We start from the raw sequence: 20,113 nt of genomic DNA, 5'->3' as shown, positions 1-20,113 counted from the left end.
CTGTTCGTTCATGTTTAATGGAGCATAGAAAATTAGTCCAGATTTCCTCTAAAATAAATTATGTTGGCCACACCACGGCCTGATTTGGATGTATCGGGTTGAGAGAAATGCATGAAATTTAGAGGACAGCTTAAAAAATACCTTGCCATCACACTCGTTAACATTATTTACTCATAGTTAATTTTGAAATCTATAAATTAAAAAAATTTAGACCACACTCGGAGCAAAATAAAAATTCTGAATATGTGTAAATATCGGTTTATTTGGAACACATTGGTAACAGATAAAGAAATCCGGTCGGAAAAAATAATTATTGAGGCAAATCAATCGTAATTAAGCAGAAAACACTTTAATATTTCAATAATATTTATTTTTTCGATGCCCATTTTAACCCCACCCCCCAACCTTATGACAAAAACTATTTCTTTCACCCTATTATAAAATGCAAACTTATTTCGAACAATTTTTCATCCTCATGTGAATCAGTATGCATCCATTAAAAAATTAAAACGAAAAAACCGCACAAGTTTAACGCGCAAGATCATTACATACAGTTCAATTTTTGCCATATTTTTAGAAATCCGTGTTCACCGCGAAGCCCCCTGTCACAGAGTTTTGCCCGTAATTTTCCTATCTTGGGACGGATTTTTATGAAACTTGGTAAATACATTAGATAATCATCATAGATCGGGAAAATAGCAATATACCGGCAAGGAAAAAATTTAAGTTTAATTGCAGGTGTCATAACAGTATTACACTTTGGTTCACGTCAAATCATGGCTGACGAAAAATAATCCCGGAATCTTCCCTTCCGATTCGGGCATTTTGATACGAGACTGGAGCTGAATTTTTTTATGAGATGAAAAACAACATGTAAACTTCCTGTATTGACCAGATTTATTAAAATTTAGGGCGTGCTGATTTTTCTATATACTGTCAAGAGTGGGGAGTGATTAGGCCCTGGACTAGATTTTCAAGCACCTGCTCAACTTCGACCGAAACAAACTTGCGTGCCTTGCTGGATGGCTATGTATTTTTTGGTACTAAAATCTTTATAAAGAATGGTTTTACAAGATCTGAAAAGGAAACTTCTCAGAAGTTTGTTTTGAATTAGTTACATCTACTCAAACTTGCGCATTTTTGGTAAGAATATATAGCAGAAATTAATACTGTTGTGACACCTATTATCATTATTTGTGGTTACGATAATGACCGAGTATTTACGATTGGATGTTTTATGTGAAAATGTTCAATTTCGTGATCATAATGTAGACAATGAATTGGAAACAAATACCTGTAAATGCTAGTTTTCTCACAAATAATAAATTATTATTTCATGATTTGCCCGATTCGATGAATTTCAGGAAAACTACTTTGTATATCGGAAGTTTCTTCTTGAACGCTGTTTGGTTTTTTTGTTTACATTGTCTATTTATAGAACTGAGGCGATCATGACGCCTATAGCCAGGGCTATGCTTTCAGCAAGCCCGGCTAAATATCTTCTTCTTTACTCCTGGACATCAAGCAGTCAAACTGTTGGCATGATTTTAATAAGCAGTGAGCTCTCAACAACAATTGTAAAATTCATTGCCCTAGGTTTAGGGGCCCGGGTGTTAGGGCGGAGCTATGTAGATTGTATAGTGAAAATGCATAAATTCTTTGAAAATCCTATAGATCATATTGTGAAAGTGCATTATTTCTTTAAAAATCTTCTTCTCTGTTCCTAGGTACAAACAAAATAACTATTAAGTACATAGTTATGATAACCAAGAGTGGCCCTTTAATAATTGGGAATTTCAAGGCGCCTGGGTCAAGAGTTCTGGTGTTATGGCGGGGCTCTCATCATTATAGAGTGAAAATGCTTAAAATAATTCTTTGAAAATCTTCCCTATTACTGATTATTAAATAAACAAACTTAGTATTTATATTAAAAAATGATCAAGAGTGTTTCTTCCAAACTTGTTAATTTTATGGCCCCTGGGTCATGGGTTCTGGTGTAAAAGGGGGTCTATTGATTGATTATGTAGTGACAAAAAATTCTTTGAATATATTCTCCTGTAACCATGGGTATTGAACAAACTAAGGGTATTGCACAAACTAACTAAGTACATAGTTTTTATGACTAAGACTGCCTCTTCCAAAATTGTGAATTTCATGGCGCCTGGGTCAGGTGTTCTAGTGTTAGGGCGGGGTTCTACAGATTATTTAATAAAATACATGAATTCTTTGAAAAAAGTAAGCAAATTATGTATTTTTTCTGCAACAACTGCGGCTTTAATTTCCGTATCAACATCTTAAGAAAAAAATTATTGTGTAAGTTTTCTCAAAAGTCTGTGTCAAATTGTACCTTGGCCCATTTTATCGTCTAAGATCAAACGTTTTTAATGTATCAACTGGATGGAAATGGTGTAATATGCATCAGCTCTTGTTTTTTTGTCAAAGTCCCACATTAAAAAAAACTTTAAGACATTCTTTTGTTAATATTTATGTCTTTAATTAATCATACAAAGTACATTTATATACATATATGTAAAATATTGTATTATTGATCTTTACGTCATAATCCATTAATGGAAGAAACCATTGCTTAATTAAGGACTCTTTCATACATGTACAAACCGGTCCAACTATATACTAGTTTGATTATCATAAAAAATAATGGAGAAAATATTCACTTGATGTGGATATATAATTATGTTCTAATTCGTTTCACTCAAACGAACATAAATTATTTACAATCAAAACAAGAACACTTGTCTACATTGGAAATGGAAGCGCTTGCTTGCCAATATTTATTAGACGTATACATTTACAAAAACAAGTCTTCAATGGTACCGATTCTCTACCTTCCTTCTACAATATATCAAAAATATAATTAATCACACATAACAGTACAAAATGCATTTTAACACAATGCTTTTATATATCCTCACTTCACTGATTAAAAACGTAATATGATGCATGTATAAACACAATTATGCTTCCCGCGCCGCCCAGGAAAAACCATAGATAAAAAACAACATCGATTTATGTTGAAAAAACTATGGAAACCTGGAAGTCCGCAGCAATTGCGAGGTAAACAAAATGAATGGCGGACTCATTCTCACAAACTTACGTACGTATCATATATTATAATGTACAATTAATCGACTAGTTTAAGTAAAACCTATGCAAAATGAATGTAAGTTAGAACTATCTGTAAACACATTTCGACTATATGTAGCTAATATGTACCCTTACACAACAATCTTACATTTATATCAAATTTTACATAAAATTATCTAGAGCGACTAAGCAAATTGTTTCCCATCTTTGACAATTATAATCTGTTATGTACAAAACTTTTAATTTTCTTGAAATGAAAACAATTACTTTCTTTATTAAACAAAATACTAGTAAAATGTTGAAGTAAGTAAGAGGGTGGGTGGGTGGGTGTGAATGTCGCAAAGCAAAGCCTTCGAATGAGTTAAAATAGTGATTAAAGTGAATACCTGTTCACCCTTCTACAGGTATCGACCTTTAAATACTGACCAATAGCTACTGTCGCTATTATTAGCACATAATAAACAAAAGCACGTGTTCCTAGTACATATGATAAATTAATTTCTTTTGTAGATTTTTGAAGATATATTCTCAATAGAAGAATAAATGTTAAAAAAAAATTCCAGTCTATACATATATGATATATATTATCTTCATACAATTACGTTTATCTGTGTCCTTTACAATTTTATCAAACAAATACCACTTTCAGGTCTACAACGCTTTAAATTAAAACAGAAACATTTAGAAACCTATATTAACATATGTTCATTTCTCTGCAATTGTTGCTTAACACATTCTATTCTAAAATCTGTAGCTTCTTTTATTTTGTGATATGGTTCCTGTCTGAGCGATTCTTCAAAAGAATATAAAGCCCCGTGTAAGTCTCCCACAACATGCTGACAGATTCCTAGTATCTGCCAGGATATGTCTCTGATGTGTAAAGGAACATATTTTCCATCATCATAGAGCAGCAGTGTCTGTAGGTCTGTCAGTGACTGTAAACACTGAGATCTATTACCCATTCTATAGTGAGATAACACTGACAACATCTCTACTATAACAAACGGTGATAAAAATAGGATTGTTTTTCCATGTTTTTTACTCACATTTTGTTCTAAACACAATTCTTCAATATAGGGGATATTTACAGATAAAGACACATTATCCACCCAGGCTATTCTCATTCTTCTAGATAAAGACAGATTACTTAAAGCTTCGTTGTACCTTTGCCCATCGACAGTATATTTTAACAAAAACAAGTTTTGTGACAATCTTTGTTTAGTAATATAATTGATACGTACTGTCTTATCATATCTCCCTGTTCTATAGTAAAACAATGCTAAATAAAGGAAATAAGACACAGGACTTAATCTTGCTGCCATTTTCAACATGCCACAAATTTTTGTACCTAAGTTATAGATTTTTTTGTGTTTGCAACATGAAGAACTGTTTGTCATTATGAAGGCTAAACTAACAAGAGTCTCAGCGGTACAGTACTGTAATGTTAATAACTGATGTGGTGTGATTGATAACGGAGATAGAGTGTTAATTGATTTGAAGTATAGATAAGAGTCCAGCATGTGTTGTGCAGGAAAGCGTAATTTAAATATTTCTTCCATGCCACATATATCTAAATCTGCTACACTCATAAATTCTCCCTCAGCAGCAGATATTTCTACATACGGGCTACTTAGGGCTGGTTCTAAGATTGATCTGAGAGTCGGACTCAGCAGTAAACAGGACACGCCCATTCTGTAATACTGATAAAGCTGTTGTAAAAGTGATTCACGTGAATCATTAACAACTTTGTTTATGAACATGTTATTCTGTGGAATGAAAAAATTAGGAAAAACTCCACGATAAACGCAATGAATCAGATATTTTAAACAACTCCAAAAACAATCCAGTAAGCTGTTTGGGCACCATCTAAGTTGTCCTGATTGCATTATCCAGAACATTGTGGTCTTCATGTAATATGAACACAGTAATTTATCCTCCCCACTATTGATAACTTCCTTCAAAAATATTTTCAGGAGTCCGTAACATAGAAACTGTGTATGATTCATGGTACACACTAGTTGTTGCTCAGCCTGAGAAAATGATAATCTCCATTCCAAATCGTCAGAAGTCATATTTACTTTACTACCAATAGGCACACAGTGACATTCATTTTTTAAAATTTTTTCTAGCACAGGTACTGGCGGCCAGGTATACCTCTGACATCTTTCAATCCAACTTCCTAACAGTTTAGGCCAAGGAAAAGTGGCTAAACAATAGGCTTCATCGAATTCAAGAGATCCGTAGAAACCACTGCTACAAGGACCATGGATTTTGATATTTTCGACGGACGGACAATTCTTATTCCTAAACTGAAAAATGTTTTCTCTCCATAGACGACTCGATAAATAATCCCAGCCATTAAAGAGAACACAGCATGATATCGTGCCTTTGTGTCGCAGTGGTGTCAGGAGGCGTAATCTGACAAATCCTGGCGGTGTATCAGAATCTTCCAAAACCACAATTATATATTTTGATGCATTATAAAACCGAGACTGGGAGATGTCAGTTATCAATTTAAATTTACAGAACCAGAACATTTTATCTATGTCAGATGATCTGAACCCGAATCCCTCTCTATAACTTCCACTCTTTATCACAGCATAGCCTTTGTGATTCCAAACAGGTTTCGCTACCATCTCCTCCATGTCCAACACGTCCCTTCTGATGGCCACTTCTGTCGGTGTCCCTATCTTACGACACAGACCAACATACAGGACCTCTGATAGACGGGGAATGTGGTCCATCCTGTATATTAATAGGTTATATTTATTATACATGTAAAGGTAAGTTATACTTAAGTTTCATTATTGAGAAATTTAATATATTTTTTTGAAATAATGATCATTTTTGTATAACTTTCGTAAATAGTCATTGTCTCAAGCCACGGTTCGGAGTCTACATAATAGCTCTCTCCTACCCGTGACTATTTGATCACATAAATTGTCGTAATCTTGAATACATTGTATTTACACCTTAATTCATGCTACATGACATCATGTTCAGCCAATGACAATATTTTTTCCATCGCAATTGAAATCAACATCGACATCATCAGTAAACAAGAAATGTTTTGTGAATTGAGATTGGGCATTGGAAGGTTGCGTTAAAGTTTATTTTCCGACTATACAGCTGTACTTTACTCGCATTGGCCAATATTTTTAATGGTATACGAAATATTCTGACTGCCAGAATCGGATAGGACCGTACATTTTGGTCATGGTATGCGAAGATGGTAGACAGTACATGTAAGCTCCACAATAATTTTTCGTGATTTGCGATTTGAGAAACATTGCCTCGATCCAGATTAATGACAGTGTTTAAAATTTGGTGAATGTTTTGTATTTTTTAAACATTGTATTTGATGAAAGACACCAAAAAGTTATACTTCAGTGTCATTGCTGAGAAATTCAACATTTCTTTAGATGATTACATAATTTGTATTTTAAAATAAACGTATACATACATGTACCACTTATCAATTTTGGATTTCTTATCCTCTCTCTGCAAATGGCGGCCTGTGGGTATATTAAGTTAAAGAGAAACACCCGGAAAATATTGTTTCGATTTCTGTACTTGTAAACCCAAACAAATAGGTGATTCTTTTCTCAATACATCTATATACATGTTGTTGGGTCGATAAAAAATAGAATTGCAATTTTCAGTCACAGTAAAAAAAATCAGACGTTGACCCAGGGGCGGTAACATAGATTGTTATACGTTTCGATTTTAAAAAAATAAACATTTCAAATGTTTTAATAAGCGATCATTGAACATCAGTGTTTGATTACAGAGTGAGATGTTGGATTTGCCGATGGGCTTTCGTCACAGTGTGGGCGGAGTCAGCTAAAATTACCTTATTTATATTCCTTGGAGTTCGACGTCATTTTTCAGAACTTCACGGAATTGACCAAGTTTAAATCCCAGTGCGGGAAAACGAAATTTACATCATCATCAAGATGTGTCAAAATAAAAAAGTATTTAAAAACATTTATTGACTGTGCTATCAGGGGAAAATGCGTTTTGTCGACCCTCTTATCAAACCCTTTCCGTTCGGCCCAAGGCCTGAGGCAAACAGAAACAGAAACTACAAATAACTGGAATTTTTGGACTGGAAAGTCCAAGGGGCATATCTATGTCAAAAATGGCCCAAACGTATCCAAAACAAAACGAGAATTTTTCACTCAGATGGAGACGTCACCACTTGCCGATGGAGAGCTGCAAATTTTCTCCTATGCTCGGCGCTCAGGGCACTTGAGCTGTTTAGGGTCTTTGTCGTGTCAGTACATGTACCTACTGCGATACATGACCTCGGTTTATACTTCATTCGAAATATGAAGTAAGAACTTGATACTTACGTCGCGGGTTCGAATCCCACAATGGGACGTGGAGGCCTATCCTGAGGGACATTAGATCTGAAAACGATTCGTAAAAGGAATGTGTCCACCATTTTTGTACGGAGAATTGCTATACCTGCAGACTCCTATATTAAGGGCAGAACTTTGTCACTATTCATTGTAATCAGTCGACACCGATGTAGACGGACGTATGCTATACAGCACCCAGTAGCGACAATAATAACGTAATACTTCGTCTATTGCAGGGAAGTAAGATACCAAAGAAGTGTTCAGCTTTAAACAACATACGATCAATCGATCATCGTGACACCTTGGGCAGACACTTTGTTAAATCAATCGTTGGTCGGTCAATATTCAGGAATTAGGATATCGCAAACGTCGGCCAACATGGTAATCAAACCGCAGCTCAGCGAACAATAAAAAACTCTCACTGCTAAAACCCCAGTCACATTTACAAAAACGACCAACGGCCGACGGTTTTGAAGCAAAACTAGGATTCTTCGAGTGACAGTCGGATGTTCATCGGCCGTTGTCTTGCCCGATTTTGAGGGGGTTTTTTTGTCGGCCGACCAATTTTGTGTCTGTCGGGCCATGTTATATTTTTTTCTGCGTCGGTGGCCGATTCTTCCAATTGAAGCGGTCGTTAAATAGTCTGTCGACCAACCTTCGATCAACGTCCGACCATCGGCAGAGAGTTTTTTAAGCCGGTCGTCGGTCGGTCGACATTTAGGAATTAGATTTTCATAAATGTCGGCCGACGGTGAAAATCAAACTGCGGATTAGCAAACGATGAAAAGACGACTTTTGGCCGACGAATAATTATTAAATTTTTGAAAATTATCTGTGTTTTTAGGAATTAATGTGACTGCTACGAGTCGCCCGACACTTCTGTCGGGCGATCATGTTTTCAGCCGACAATACGAGAAAAATTTAGTCGCCCAACCATCGGCTTAAATGTGACCTACGCATAACTGGCCTTGAGTCCCGAGTAAAAGTTTTAATAAGTCCTTCATCGATATTTGCCCCAATACTAATGCGTTCGGAACCTTTTTTTTTGGGGGGGGGGTGTACTGCACATTATAAAACCCGATGAGTTCAGAGTAGCTCTTTCGGTGGCTCTGGCGAGAGTTAGCGAGACTGCAGCGAGATAAGGTAAATTATTCACGGAAATAGGAAGTGACTTGCACGTGGAGACATGATAAACAGAAAGTTATACTGCGTTTCAGTTTTATCAATCGATCACTCTTGTATTCATTCACACTTAAATAAGTATTCTCTATGATACAATTTCTAGTCATGAATTAAAATTTTCTTTTAGAACAAATATTCTTGCATGGGAACCGGGACTATATTTTTGGCGTCAGATTAGCAAATGAGGCACCAACATGACTTTACTGACAAATCAGCTGAATGAGAATTGCATTATGGGTTACTACGAATACTATAGGAATTTTACGCGTGAAAGAAAAGAAAAATCTTATGGTGATCGGAAAGACAAAAAGACCATTTTTCCATCTATTTAGTAAATGAAAAGCATTTTAAAAAATATTATTTTCATGTTTACAATGAAAAACAATTCATTTGTTAAATAAACGCTGGAAGTTTAGGTTTCTCGAAGTCATGCTGCAATTAAAAGTGATTTGCGACTCTATTAATTCTTTAGTTGCACTATTGGTGAATACAATTGTCAGGCGTATTCCCTGGCCAAAAAACACGAGATCACGAGTATAGTTATGCAAAAAACTGTTTTGTCCATTTAAAAGCATAATAGATGCTGCTTGTTTTCCTTACCCTTGTTGAAGCGCTGGTGTTCTGAAATTGACACAAAGTACATTTTATTAAACAAATTTTTGTCTAGTCAACAAAAGATTAAAAACGCGCGTGACATCTTTCATGCTTTCTAATCTTTGTATTTTGATCATTAGAACATTTTGTTTCAATTTTGCACTGCACTAACATGGTCATAGATTTACCTTAAACACGTGTTCGAAGTAAAATGTAAACATGTATTTGGCGTAAACGTTGCTATTCAACGATTGGTCAGTTGCTCGTGGTAAGATCCTACCTAACAATAGCCATTTAAGGCAACAAAGATTTGTCAGTGTAGATGATATTACACATTTTACCAGCGTATCGGTCGCAAGAATGTTCTAAATTTCGCCGTAAATTACGATAAGATACATTGTTATCCCCCCCCCTCCTTTAGCCACCATTTTCTATTGAAGATCACGAAAGTCTTTCAGAAAGGTCTGGAAACACATTTTTCACAGGGCATCTTTTCAAAAGAAATACAGACGGTATTCAAACAGACTATGTCCATTTCCTGTTTACTGCCAATTTTATTTATAAAACACCGGTTCCATCCTATAACCTTTAAATGGGTCAACCTAAACCACGTGTCTTGAATTTAAATAACACTAACATAAGTAGGGGTGATTTGGTGACTTGTATATATGAGTGAAACATTCTCAAAGGGACGTAATAGAACCTTGAATCAATCAATCTTAGATTCATTTTCTTTTGTTGTTACTCATTGCTGTGGTATGGTTACTTGTGCTAGGTTCCTGGAATGTGTTCAGACACAACAGAATTGTTAGTTTGACCAGCTCAGGGACATAGTTCCCTGGTGTATTTGTAACTTCCTTCAGCGTCTCTGTGACTATACCTTGTGTTTGTTACCAGACGTTTAGTGCAGTTCTCGATGAATTGTTATGATGTCTTGCTGACTTGATCTTTTCTCCAGTGACTTCATGGTGTCCCTGAGAATTTTTGATAGGAGGTTTTACAATATGTTACACTTTTTATGTTTATGTTACACTTTATGTTATTTGCAGGCTTTGTCGGGAAAAATAGAATTTTTATTTTCAGGGATACATTTATATTTTACATGTATATACAGTTCATTTGGCATATAATTTTTTTTATTAATGGAATGGTTTATTGTTAGGTTATATCTAGTTATCATGCTTGCTTAATTTAATTATTAAAAAGTACATAACTCGGATTTCCAGTCATTTTAATCTGTATTCTTCTATTAGAAGCTGCCGTTGGTATTACTGAAATTTGTTTTGATTCTTTGTAAGGAGACTTATGCATATCCAATGCTAAATCATTTGAACTTCAGAGTTTCAAAAGAATAAAACTTAATTTAATTTAATTGTTCATTTATAGGACTGCATTATTTAAAATAAGTATACTACACCGATTTGATTAATCAGCCATTTTCATAACACACGCCCCCAGACTTGTATACTTTATCATTTGCTATTCGTTGAACTATATTACACTATTACAATATAAATAACTAGTAACATGCATTGTGTGAAGATAAGTTTATACTTACTTGAAATACTGATAACAAACCAAGGGGAGGAGATATCCCGGCTACCTATCCACCCTCCGGAGACCCCGACCCGGTGCTGCTGAACTGACCATAAACCAGTGGTCAGATAAATATACCTCCTCAATCCAAAACACCTCGATAGGTGAGATATTTTACGTTATCTCATCTAAAACCGTAGCGAATGTAAACAAATACAAAAGAGATTTAATCCCGTGGGCGCACTGAAGGGTAGACATTGCATTGTGAGAAAGATTACACGCCATTTATCTATTGTCTACATATCATATTTACACTTTAAAATCCACCAGAAAAGGAAGTTACTATGTAGAGGCAGTCTATAGATTAACATTAAAAATAAACCTACGCGTTGAATTTTTTGCCAACAAATCCCAAGTTTAGATTTGCTAATTATAGAAACGTCGAATATTAGATAAAAAGCACTGGACTTCTACAACAGACCTCTCACAATGTTTCGCCGCCTTTTTGTGGTGGTGGGGTGCTGATATTCAGTTAAAATCATGCTGCATTTCATATGCCTCAAAACTAATTTTTCATGACGAAAATATTCACTGTTGACTTTGGAAAATTGTACTATTCTTGACTGAATGCATGTAACTACAGTTTAATATTTTATAGTTAATTATTCTAAAACTTTTAAATGGTATGCATATTCATGTTTTTAGTTTGGAGAGGACATATAGGCCATGCCTGATGTCCAATTCAATTATGTTAACTAACTTTACATTTATTAATATAATATTGATTAAGTTAAATTAAAAATATCTTTTAAAATTGTATCTGAGAAGGACAATATTTTTGAAAATAAGCCTTAAATGAACTTTTCACATCCGTCAAATAAACAAGCTTCAGGTTCTTGTCCACAATATTCAACAGAAAATCCAACAACCCGCACACTTGTACACATCTGAGGTCAAATATGTTCGGGATCTTCAGAATAATCAACCGAGTCCACGATTTGATTTATTCCAACTAATCAATTCCGAGCAGCAAAATTCTTGACATTAGAATCTGATTGATTCAAAGGAATAAGGACTTTGACTCTGCCAAAGACAGCATATTATTATACATAGCAACATGGCTACAGATAGGCTAACAGTGACGTAGTTAAACTTTTAATTGCGACAACCTTTCCTTCGAACACTCGATTTGTAATTTTTATGAAAATCCACCTGCGTAAATTGATTTTCATTTTATTGTTAACTGAAAAATTCTAAAGACATGCCATGTATAATTTAAAACAAGATGTGTTTGTGAAACACAATGCACCCAGCGGCAACAAAGTTCGAAAAAGCTATATATATTTAGCATATAGGTCATGTCACAGTCAATGTCACAAGGTCACCAACCTTGGTGTCGTTGGAAAGAGCCTAATTAGTGAAATATGCACACCAAATATGAAGTCTCTATATCTCTCATGGTTCAAATGTTATGCCGGAGGTTAAAGTTGACAACAAACAAACAAACAGACAGAAAGTAAAAAACAATATACGCCTCCAATCTATCGATCCGGACACATAAAAAAGGATTCGCGAACAAAACTTTTCACATGAAAAATTAAGAAGGTTGTAAACATCATGGAAGTTAAAGGTGCTTTGACACAGATTAAATATTTTCTCAAATTTTCTGTATATAAATAAAAAAAAACAACTTATTTCATCTGGAAATAATTGAACTTCGAATTTTGGAACGTGTTTGATTGACCCATCCTTGCACTCTCACAAAGTTACTGAGTATGAAATAAACAAACTAAGAATTTAATTAAACTAGAAATATGTCCATAGCACATGAATGCCCCGCTGCGGATATATTAGTAGAGCAATATGAAAATTTGTATGTGTATAAAATTTGATCAGTTTGGTTCAGGTAGGGCTTATAGTTACTAGGGAATAAAAATGTAGGTCAGATCCAGCAACCGAAGCAAGTCTGGTAGTGTCCATCCCTAGATGCATCATCCATGCAAGTTTGGTTCAGGCAGGGCTTATAGTTACTTTGGAATGAAAATATAGGTCAGATCCAGCATCGGAAGCAAGTCTGGTAGTGTCCATCCCTAGATGCATCACCCATGCAAGTTTGGTTCAGGCAGGGCTTATAGTTACTTGGGTATGAAAATATAGGTCAGATCCAGCATCGGAAGCAAGTCTGGTAGTGTCCATCCCTAGATGCATCACCCATGCAAGTTTGGTTCAGGCAGGGCTTATAGTTACTTGGGTATGAAAATGTAGGTCAGATCCAGCATCCGAAGCAAGTCTGGTAGTGTCCATCCCTAGATGCATCAACCATGCAAGTTTGCTTCAGGCAGGGCTTATAGTTACTTGGGAGTGAAAATATAGGTCAGATCCAGCATCCGAAGCAAGTCTTGTAGTGTCCACTCCCTAGATGCATCATCCATGCAAGTTTGGTCTAAGTAGGGCTTATAGTTCCTTAGGAATGGACCTGCTCCAAAAAATTTACCCTGGTCATTCATCGGGAAAATGTAAGTCAGATCCAGCATTCGAAGCAAGTCTGGTAGTGTTCATCCCTAGATACATCATCCGTGCAAGTTTGTATCAACATGTGAAGTTTGATAACACCATCTTGAATGGTATGTTTAAAACTGAGGTAAAAACTAATTTACGAAAAGTGAGGTCAAGGTCAAAGTCAAGGTAAAAAATGTTGATGCAGTTGCATAGCTCTCATCAATGTCTATCAGATATCTATCAGCATGTGAAGTTTGATGACAACATCTTGGATAGTTTCTTTGAAACTTAGCTTTGAACAGAGCTAAATGCAAAGTGTGACGGAAGGACAGAAGGACGGAAGACGGACATGACAAACACTATATGCGCCGGCCATATTCATGGCGGGGTATAAAAATGAGCAAGAGTGTCTCTTCAAAAATTTTGAATTTTACGGCCCCTGGGTCATGGGTTCTGGTGTAAAAGGGGGTCTATTGATTGATTATATAGTGAAAAAACATCAATTCTTTGAAAATATTCTCCTCTAACCCTGGGTATTAAACAAACTAACTAAGTACATAGTAATGATGACTAAGAGTGCCTCTTCCAAAATGGTGAATTTCATGGCGCCTTGGTCAGGTGTTCTAGTGTTAGGGCGGGGCTCAACTGATTACTATTATTTATTAAAAATACATGAATTCTTCGAAAAAAAATAAGCGGATTATGTATTTTTTCTGCAACAACTGCGGCTTTAATTTCCGTATCAACATCTAAAGAAAAAAAAATTGTGTAAGTTTTCTCAAAAGTGTGTGTCAAATTGTACCTGGGCCCATGTCCATGATTAAATGTTTTGAATGTATCAACTGGATGGAAATGGTGTAATATGCATCAGCTTATATATGTTTTGTGGTCTTAGTCGCACATAAAAAAAATTTAAGCCATGTTTTGTTAATATTTATGTTTTTAATTAACCATACAAAGTTCATATATATGTGTAAAATATTGCATTAATTTATTGATCTTTACGTCATGGTCCATTGATGGAAGAGACTATCGCTTAATAATAACTCTTTCACACATTTACAAACCCGTCCAACTATACTAGTTATGATTATCATAAGAAATACTGGAAAAAAATATTCACTTGCGGATGTACAATTCTTTTGTAGTTTTTTGAAGATGTATTCTCGATATATAAATAAATCATAAAAATTTCCAGTTTACTTTAAGTTGAGGATATATTATCTTCATACAGTTACGTTTTATCTGTGTGCGTTACATTTTTATCAAACATGTGATGCTTCAATACCTGATCTACAACTCGTTACATTACGATAGAAACATTGTAAAACATATTTCACATGTGTACATTTCTCTGTAATTGTTGTTTAACACATTCTATTCTAAGATCTGTAGCTTCTTTTATTTTGTAGAAAGGATACTGTCTGAGCGACTCTTCATAAGACCGTAACGCCCCATGCAAGTCTCCCACAACATGTTGACAGTTTCCTAGTATCTGCCAGCATATGTCTCTCAAATGTAAAGGAGCATATGTCCCGTCATCATAGAGCAGCAGTGTCTGTAGGTCTGTCAGTGACTGTAAACACTGAGATCTATTACCCATTCTATAGTGAGATAACACAGACAACATCTCTACCATAACAAAGGGTGATAATGTTAGGTTTGGCATTCCATGTTCTTTACTTACATTTTGTTCTAAACACAATTCTTCAATTAAGGGAAAGCTTTCAAATGAACACACAGCATGCACCCATGCTATCTTCATTCTTCGAGACAAAGACAGAATACTTACAGCTTCATTGTACCTCTGCCTTTCAACCGTTTCATTATACATAATAAAGTCCTGTGACAATCTTCGTTTAGTAAGAAAAATGATATGTACTGTCTTATCATACCTCCCTGATCTATAGTAATACAATGCTAGATAAAGTAAATGAGACACAGGACCTAATCTTGCTGCCATTTTCAATATGCCACAAATTATTGTATCTAAGTTGTATATCATTTTATGCGTGCAACACGAAGTACTGTTTGTCATCATGAAGGCTAAACGGACAAGAGTCTGAGCAGTACAGTACTGTAATGTTAACAACTGGTATGGTGAGATTGATAACCGAGATAGTGTGTTTATTGATTTTAAGTAAAGATAAGAGTCCAGCATGTGTCGTGCAAAGAAACCTAATTGAAATAATTCATTCACACCACAATTATCTAAATCTGCAACACTTATGAATTCCCCCTCAGCAGGAGATAACACAAAGGACGGGCTACTGAGAGCTGGTTCTAGGATTGATCTGAGAGTCGGACTCAGCAGTAAACAGGACATGCCCATTCTGTAATACTGATTAAGCTGTTGTAAGAGAGATTCACGTGCAACACCTATAACTTTGTTTATGAACATGTTATTCTGTGGAATGAAAAAATTGGGAAAAACTCCACGATAAACACCCTGAATAAGATATTTAAAACACATCCAAAAGCAATCCAATAAGTTGTTAGAGCACCATCTAACTTGTCCTGATTGCATTATCCAGAATATTGTGGTCTTTATGTAATAGGAACACAGTAATTTATCCTCCCCACAATTGATGACTTCTTTCAGAAATATTTTCAGGAGTCCGTAACATAGAAACTGTGTATGATTCATAGTACACACCAGTTGTTGCTCAGCTTGAGAAAATGATAACCTCCATTCCAGTTCGTTATAAGGCGATTCAATTTTACTTCCAATAGGCACACAATGACATTCATTTTTTAGGATTTTTTCTAACACAGGTACCGGCGGCCAGGTGTGTCTCTGGCATCTGTCAACCCAACTTCCTAATAGTTTAGGCCAAAGAATAGTGGCCAAGCAATAAGCTTCATCAAATTCAAGAAATCCATAGAAACCACTCCTACAAGGACCATGGATTCTGACATTTTCAGTGTAGGGATCTTCCTTAATCCTGTACTGTAAACTTTGTTCTCTCCACAGAAGACTAGATAAATAAGCCCCGCCATTAAGGAGAACAAGGCTTGACATCGTGTCTATGTGTCGCACTGGTGTCAGGATCCGCAGTTTGACAAATCCTGGCGGTGTATCAGAATCTTCCATTAGCACAATATCATGTTTTGTTGTATCATAAAACCGAGACTGGGAGATGTCAGTTATTAATCTATATTTACATTACCAGAACATTGTGTCCCTGTCCGATGATGTCAACCTAAACCCCTCTCTATAACTCCCACTTTCCATTATAACATATCCTTTATGATTATAAACAGGTTTCTTTATCATCTCCTCCATGTCCATCACGTCCCTTCTGATGGCCACTTCTGTCGGTGTCCCTATCTTACGACACAGACCAACATACAGGACCTCTGATAGACGGGGAACGTGGTCCATCCTGTCAATCAATAGGTTATTTTTTATTTTAAATAAAGGTAAGTTATACTTAAGGATCATTATTGAGAAATGTAATATATATTTCGTTGTACAAATAATGACCATTTTTGTATTACTGATGTAGATAGTCAATTAGTCATTGTCTCAAGTCACAATAGCTCTCTATGATAATAGCTATATGTGATAACATATTATCATATCATGATCACATGAATTGTGGTAATCTTGAATATTTTTTACGCCTCTATGCTGTGACACCATGTTCAGCCAATGACTGTATTTGTTTCCATCGCAATTGAAATCAACAATGACATCAGCAGTAAACAATTTTTTTTTCGTAACTTTCTACATGTACCGGTATTTGCTATTAGGAGACGTCAAAATTCCTTCTTTGACTATGCTTTACTCGTATTGGCCAATGTTTTAACGAGATACGAAATATTTTTCTCTCATTCAACCACGGCCAGAATTTGAGAGGACCGTACATTTTGGCCTTGGTTTTCGACGATAGTAGATACATGTTGTGAGCTCCACAACAACTTTTCTTGATTTGTGATTGAAGAAACATTGTCTCGATGCAGATTAATTTCAGTGTTTGAAATTTGTTGCATGTTTTTATTTTAGAATATTGTATTTGATGAAAGAGTCAAAATAAACTTAAGTATCATTATTGAGAAATTCAACATTTCTTTTAGATGATTATACAATTTGTATTTATTTTAAAATAAACGTATACATACATGTATAACTCATAAAATAGCTTCCTTATATTATCTCTGCAAATGGCGGTATGACCGCATGTTAAGTTAATGGAAATACCCAGAAAATCTTGTTTCGTTTTCTGTTTATCAATACAAGAGTAAAGCAAAGGGAATAGGTGATTCTTTTCTCAATACATGTACATTTATATTCATGTATTTAGGTCGATGAAAAAAAGAATAGAAATTTTCAGAGTCGCCGAAAAAAATAAGATGTCGACCTAGGGCGGTAACGTAGATTGTTATACGTTTCTATTTTTGAAAAATATTAACATTTCCAATGTTTTAATGAGCGGTCAAAGAAAAACAATGTTTGACCACAAGGTTACTGGCCTGCCTTTCTGATATCCGATATATTGTGTATACTGCGTACGATAAAGACAGGCAATACCAGTCTAACCACAGGGTGAGATGTTGTAGCTGTTGATGGGATAATGGCTTGTGTTAGTGTGGACGGGATCAGCTAATATTCCTTGGAGTTCGACAGAACTTTAGAGAACTTCACGGAATTGACCAAGTTTAAACCCCAATGCGGGAGAAACATAATTTATATCATCATCATGATGTGTCAAAATAAAAAAATAAAAGGTATCAAAACATTAATTGCCTGTGTTTTCGTGAAAAAATGTGTTTTGTCGACCCTCTAGCTAAACTCACTCTGTTCGGCCTATCCACCTTAGGCAATCAGAAACTGCAAATAACTGGAATCTTTCTAAGTCCAAGGAGCACAACTATGTCCATAATGGCCCAATTGTACATTGAGCAGAACGTGACCTAGATTTTCTTATGATTAATCTGTATGCGAATTCATTTCAATATGTGCACGGAAACTGCAAATAATTGGAATTTTTCGAAGTCCAAGGAGCATAGCTACAAATGTACATGTATGTCCAAAATGGCCCGATCGAACCCCAAATAAAACTTGACCTAAATATTATGATAAATCTGTATACTATACCGGTATTTCATTTCAGTATGTGCAACCTCTGCAAAGAAAATGAATGGAAACTGATGGTGGACCGACAGACAGACCGACCGACACTTAGTAGCAAAGCAATATGCCCTACCTAAAATGAGACCAAAAGTCGTAAAGTACATAACCTGAAGAAATGTTCGTACTATATACACATTTGCAGACGTGTACCCTGAATTAATTGAAAGACCAAAAGTCGTGAATAATATTACCGTAGTAACTTATCTACAGCTTAATATTTTTCAAATCGCTGATGACCTCGACTGATGTTGAAAATTGACCCCGTTGAATAATAACATGTACCCCAACAAGGAAGTTTTAATCTGTACATATATTTGAACTGGAAGTTGTTTGGGAAGATTTATCGATATCTATTATTAATATTTTTCAGAATAATACAAAAAATTGTCTGATATCATCCCGTTTATAATGTACATTGTTGGTCCTTATAACTCATTTATTGTCATCTTTAGGGCCATGGTTGTCCATGACAACCATTACACAATTCATGATATCACTTTTTAATATCACATCATTTCTGTTAATTACTGTTAACTTTTTTTTGGCAAGAACTTCATTTTTGCGTAAATAAGCGCGAGACTGTGTGCTCGCGAAAATTTTATTCTCGCGTATAATAAAATTCACCTAGATTAGATAGAGCAGTAGCCACAATGTAAGAAAAATTTGTAGTTACATGTAACTGTCATTTTATGATTTTAAACATGTTATAATTAAATTCTATTTATTTATTGTTATTGTATCATTCTTTACTGTGCAGTGGTGTATTGTTATTCTAGAATTACATGTAAGATCAGCTACAAAAGTATTGTTTACCAGCAACCTCCAACCGTTTTCTTCTTTCTACGTCTTCCGCCTGTAAATCCTCAGAGAGTTTTTCCTATAATTTAATACAAAATATATCCTTAATTCCCAAAATTTTATGTTCATTTTGACTTGTAAGATGTTTATATAATTTGTTACAATAGATGTTTATATAATTTGTTACAATAGTAATGTCAGATTGTTTGATATTTAGTCGATTTTTCCTATGATAAACATAATGGTCATGGCATTCCGTACCATGTTATTTATTTGTGTAAATGACAAGTACAGGGCATAATTCTGAATGAGATAGCATTTATTTTCGAGCTAGATTATTTTCCTTTTCTTAAGATAGAAAATTCATTTACCATAAAATTATTATTTTTTTTACTGGAAAGATTTGATTGTATGCTGTTTTATGCCCCTCACTCAGATGGAGACGTCACCACTTGCCGGTGGAGAGCTGCAAATTTTCTCCTATATACCGTATGTTTGGCGCTCAGGGCCATTGAGCAGTGAAGAGTCTTTGTCGTGCCAGTACCTACTGCGTCATGGGACCTCGGTTTTTACTTAATACTTTACGTCGCGGGTTCGAATCCCACTGTGGGACGTGGAGACCAGTCCTTCGGATGAGACAATATGAACCGAGGTCCATTGTTGCAGTAATTGTCGGCACGACAAAGATCCCTTCCTGCTCAATGACCACGAGTGCCGACTGTAGGACAAAATTCGTTGCTCTCCATCGACAAATAGTGGCGTCTCCCAATGAGTGAAAAATTCTCGAGAGGGACATTAAACAACATACAATCAATCAATCAATTAAACGTACCAACATACAATCAATAAATTAAACGTAACTTTGTGTTTTGATTCTTGGGTATTTAGGAAAGATAAC

General features: G+C 35.3%; 2 protein-coding genes across 2 annotated transcripts in view; both read right to left on the bottom strand.

Annotated features, from left to right (window-relative positions):
- Positions 1-3,685: 3,685 nt before the first annotated feature.
- LOC134244087 (uncharacterized) lies at positions 3,686-17,451 on the bottom strand. The gene is made up of 2 exons (XM_062726360.1): positions 17,406-17,451; positions 3,686-5,850 (listed from the first exon to the last, which is right to left on the bottom strand). Coding segments are annotated over exons 1-2 (2,058 nt in total). The 5' UTR covers positions 17,408-17,451; the 3' UTR covers positions 3,686-3,794.
- The window catches only part of LOC134244088 (cerebellin-1-like), an 86,016-nt gene continuing 80,403 nt past the window's right edge, over positions 14,501-20,113 (bottom strand). Inside the window, exon 2 of the mRNA XM_062726361.1 lies at positions 14,501-16,666. Within this exon, the coding sequence (XP_062582345.1) occupies positions 14,617-16,374 (1,758 nt within the window). The 5' untranslated portion in view covers positions 16,375-16,666 and the 3' untranslated portion in view covers positions 14,501-14,616. The remainder of the gene's footprint in view (positions 16,667-20,113) is intronic.

This window comes from Saccostrea cucullata, unplaced genomic scaffold (assembly GCF_032062105.1).
Source record: "Saccostrea cucullata isolate Sc308-1 unplaced genomic scaffold, CSIRO_AGI_Scuc_v1 ctg769, whole genome shotgun sequence".
In the NCBI taxonomy this organism is placed as follows: domain Eukaryota; kingdom Metazoa; phylum Mollusca; class Bivalvia; order Ostreida; family Ostreidae; genus Saccostrea; species Saccostrea cuccullata.
This window is presented reverse-complemented; position numbering and strand designations above follow the sequence as displayed.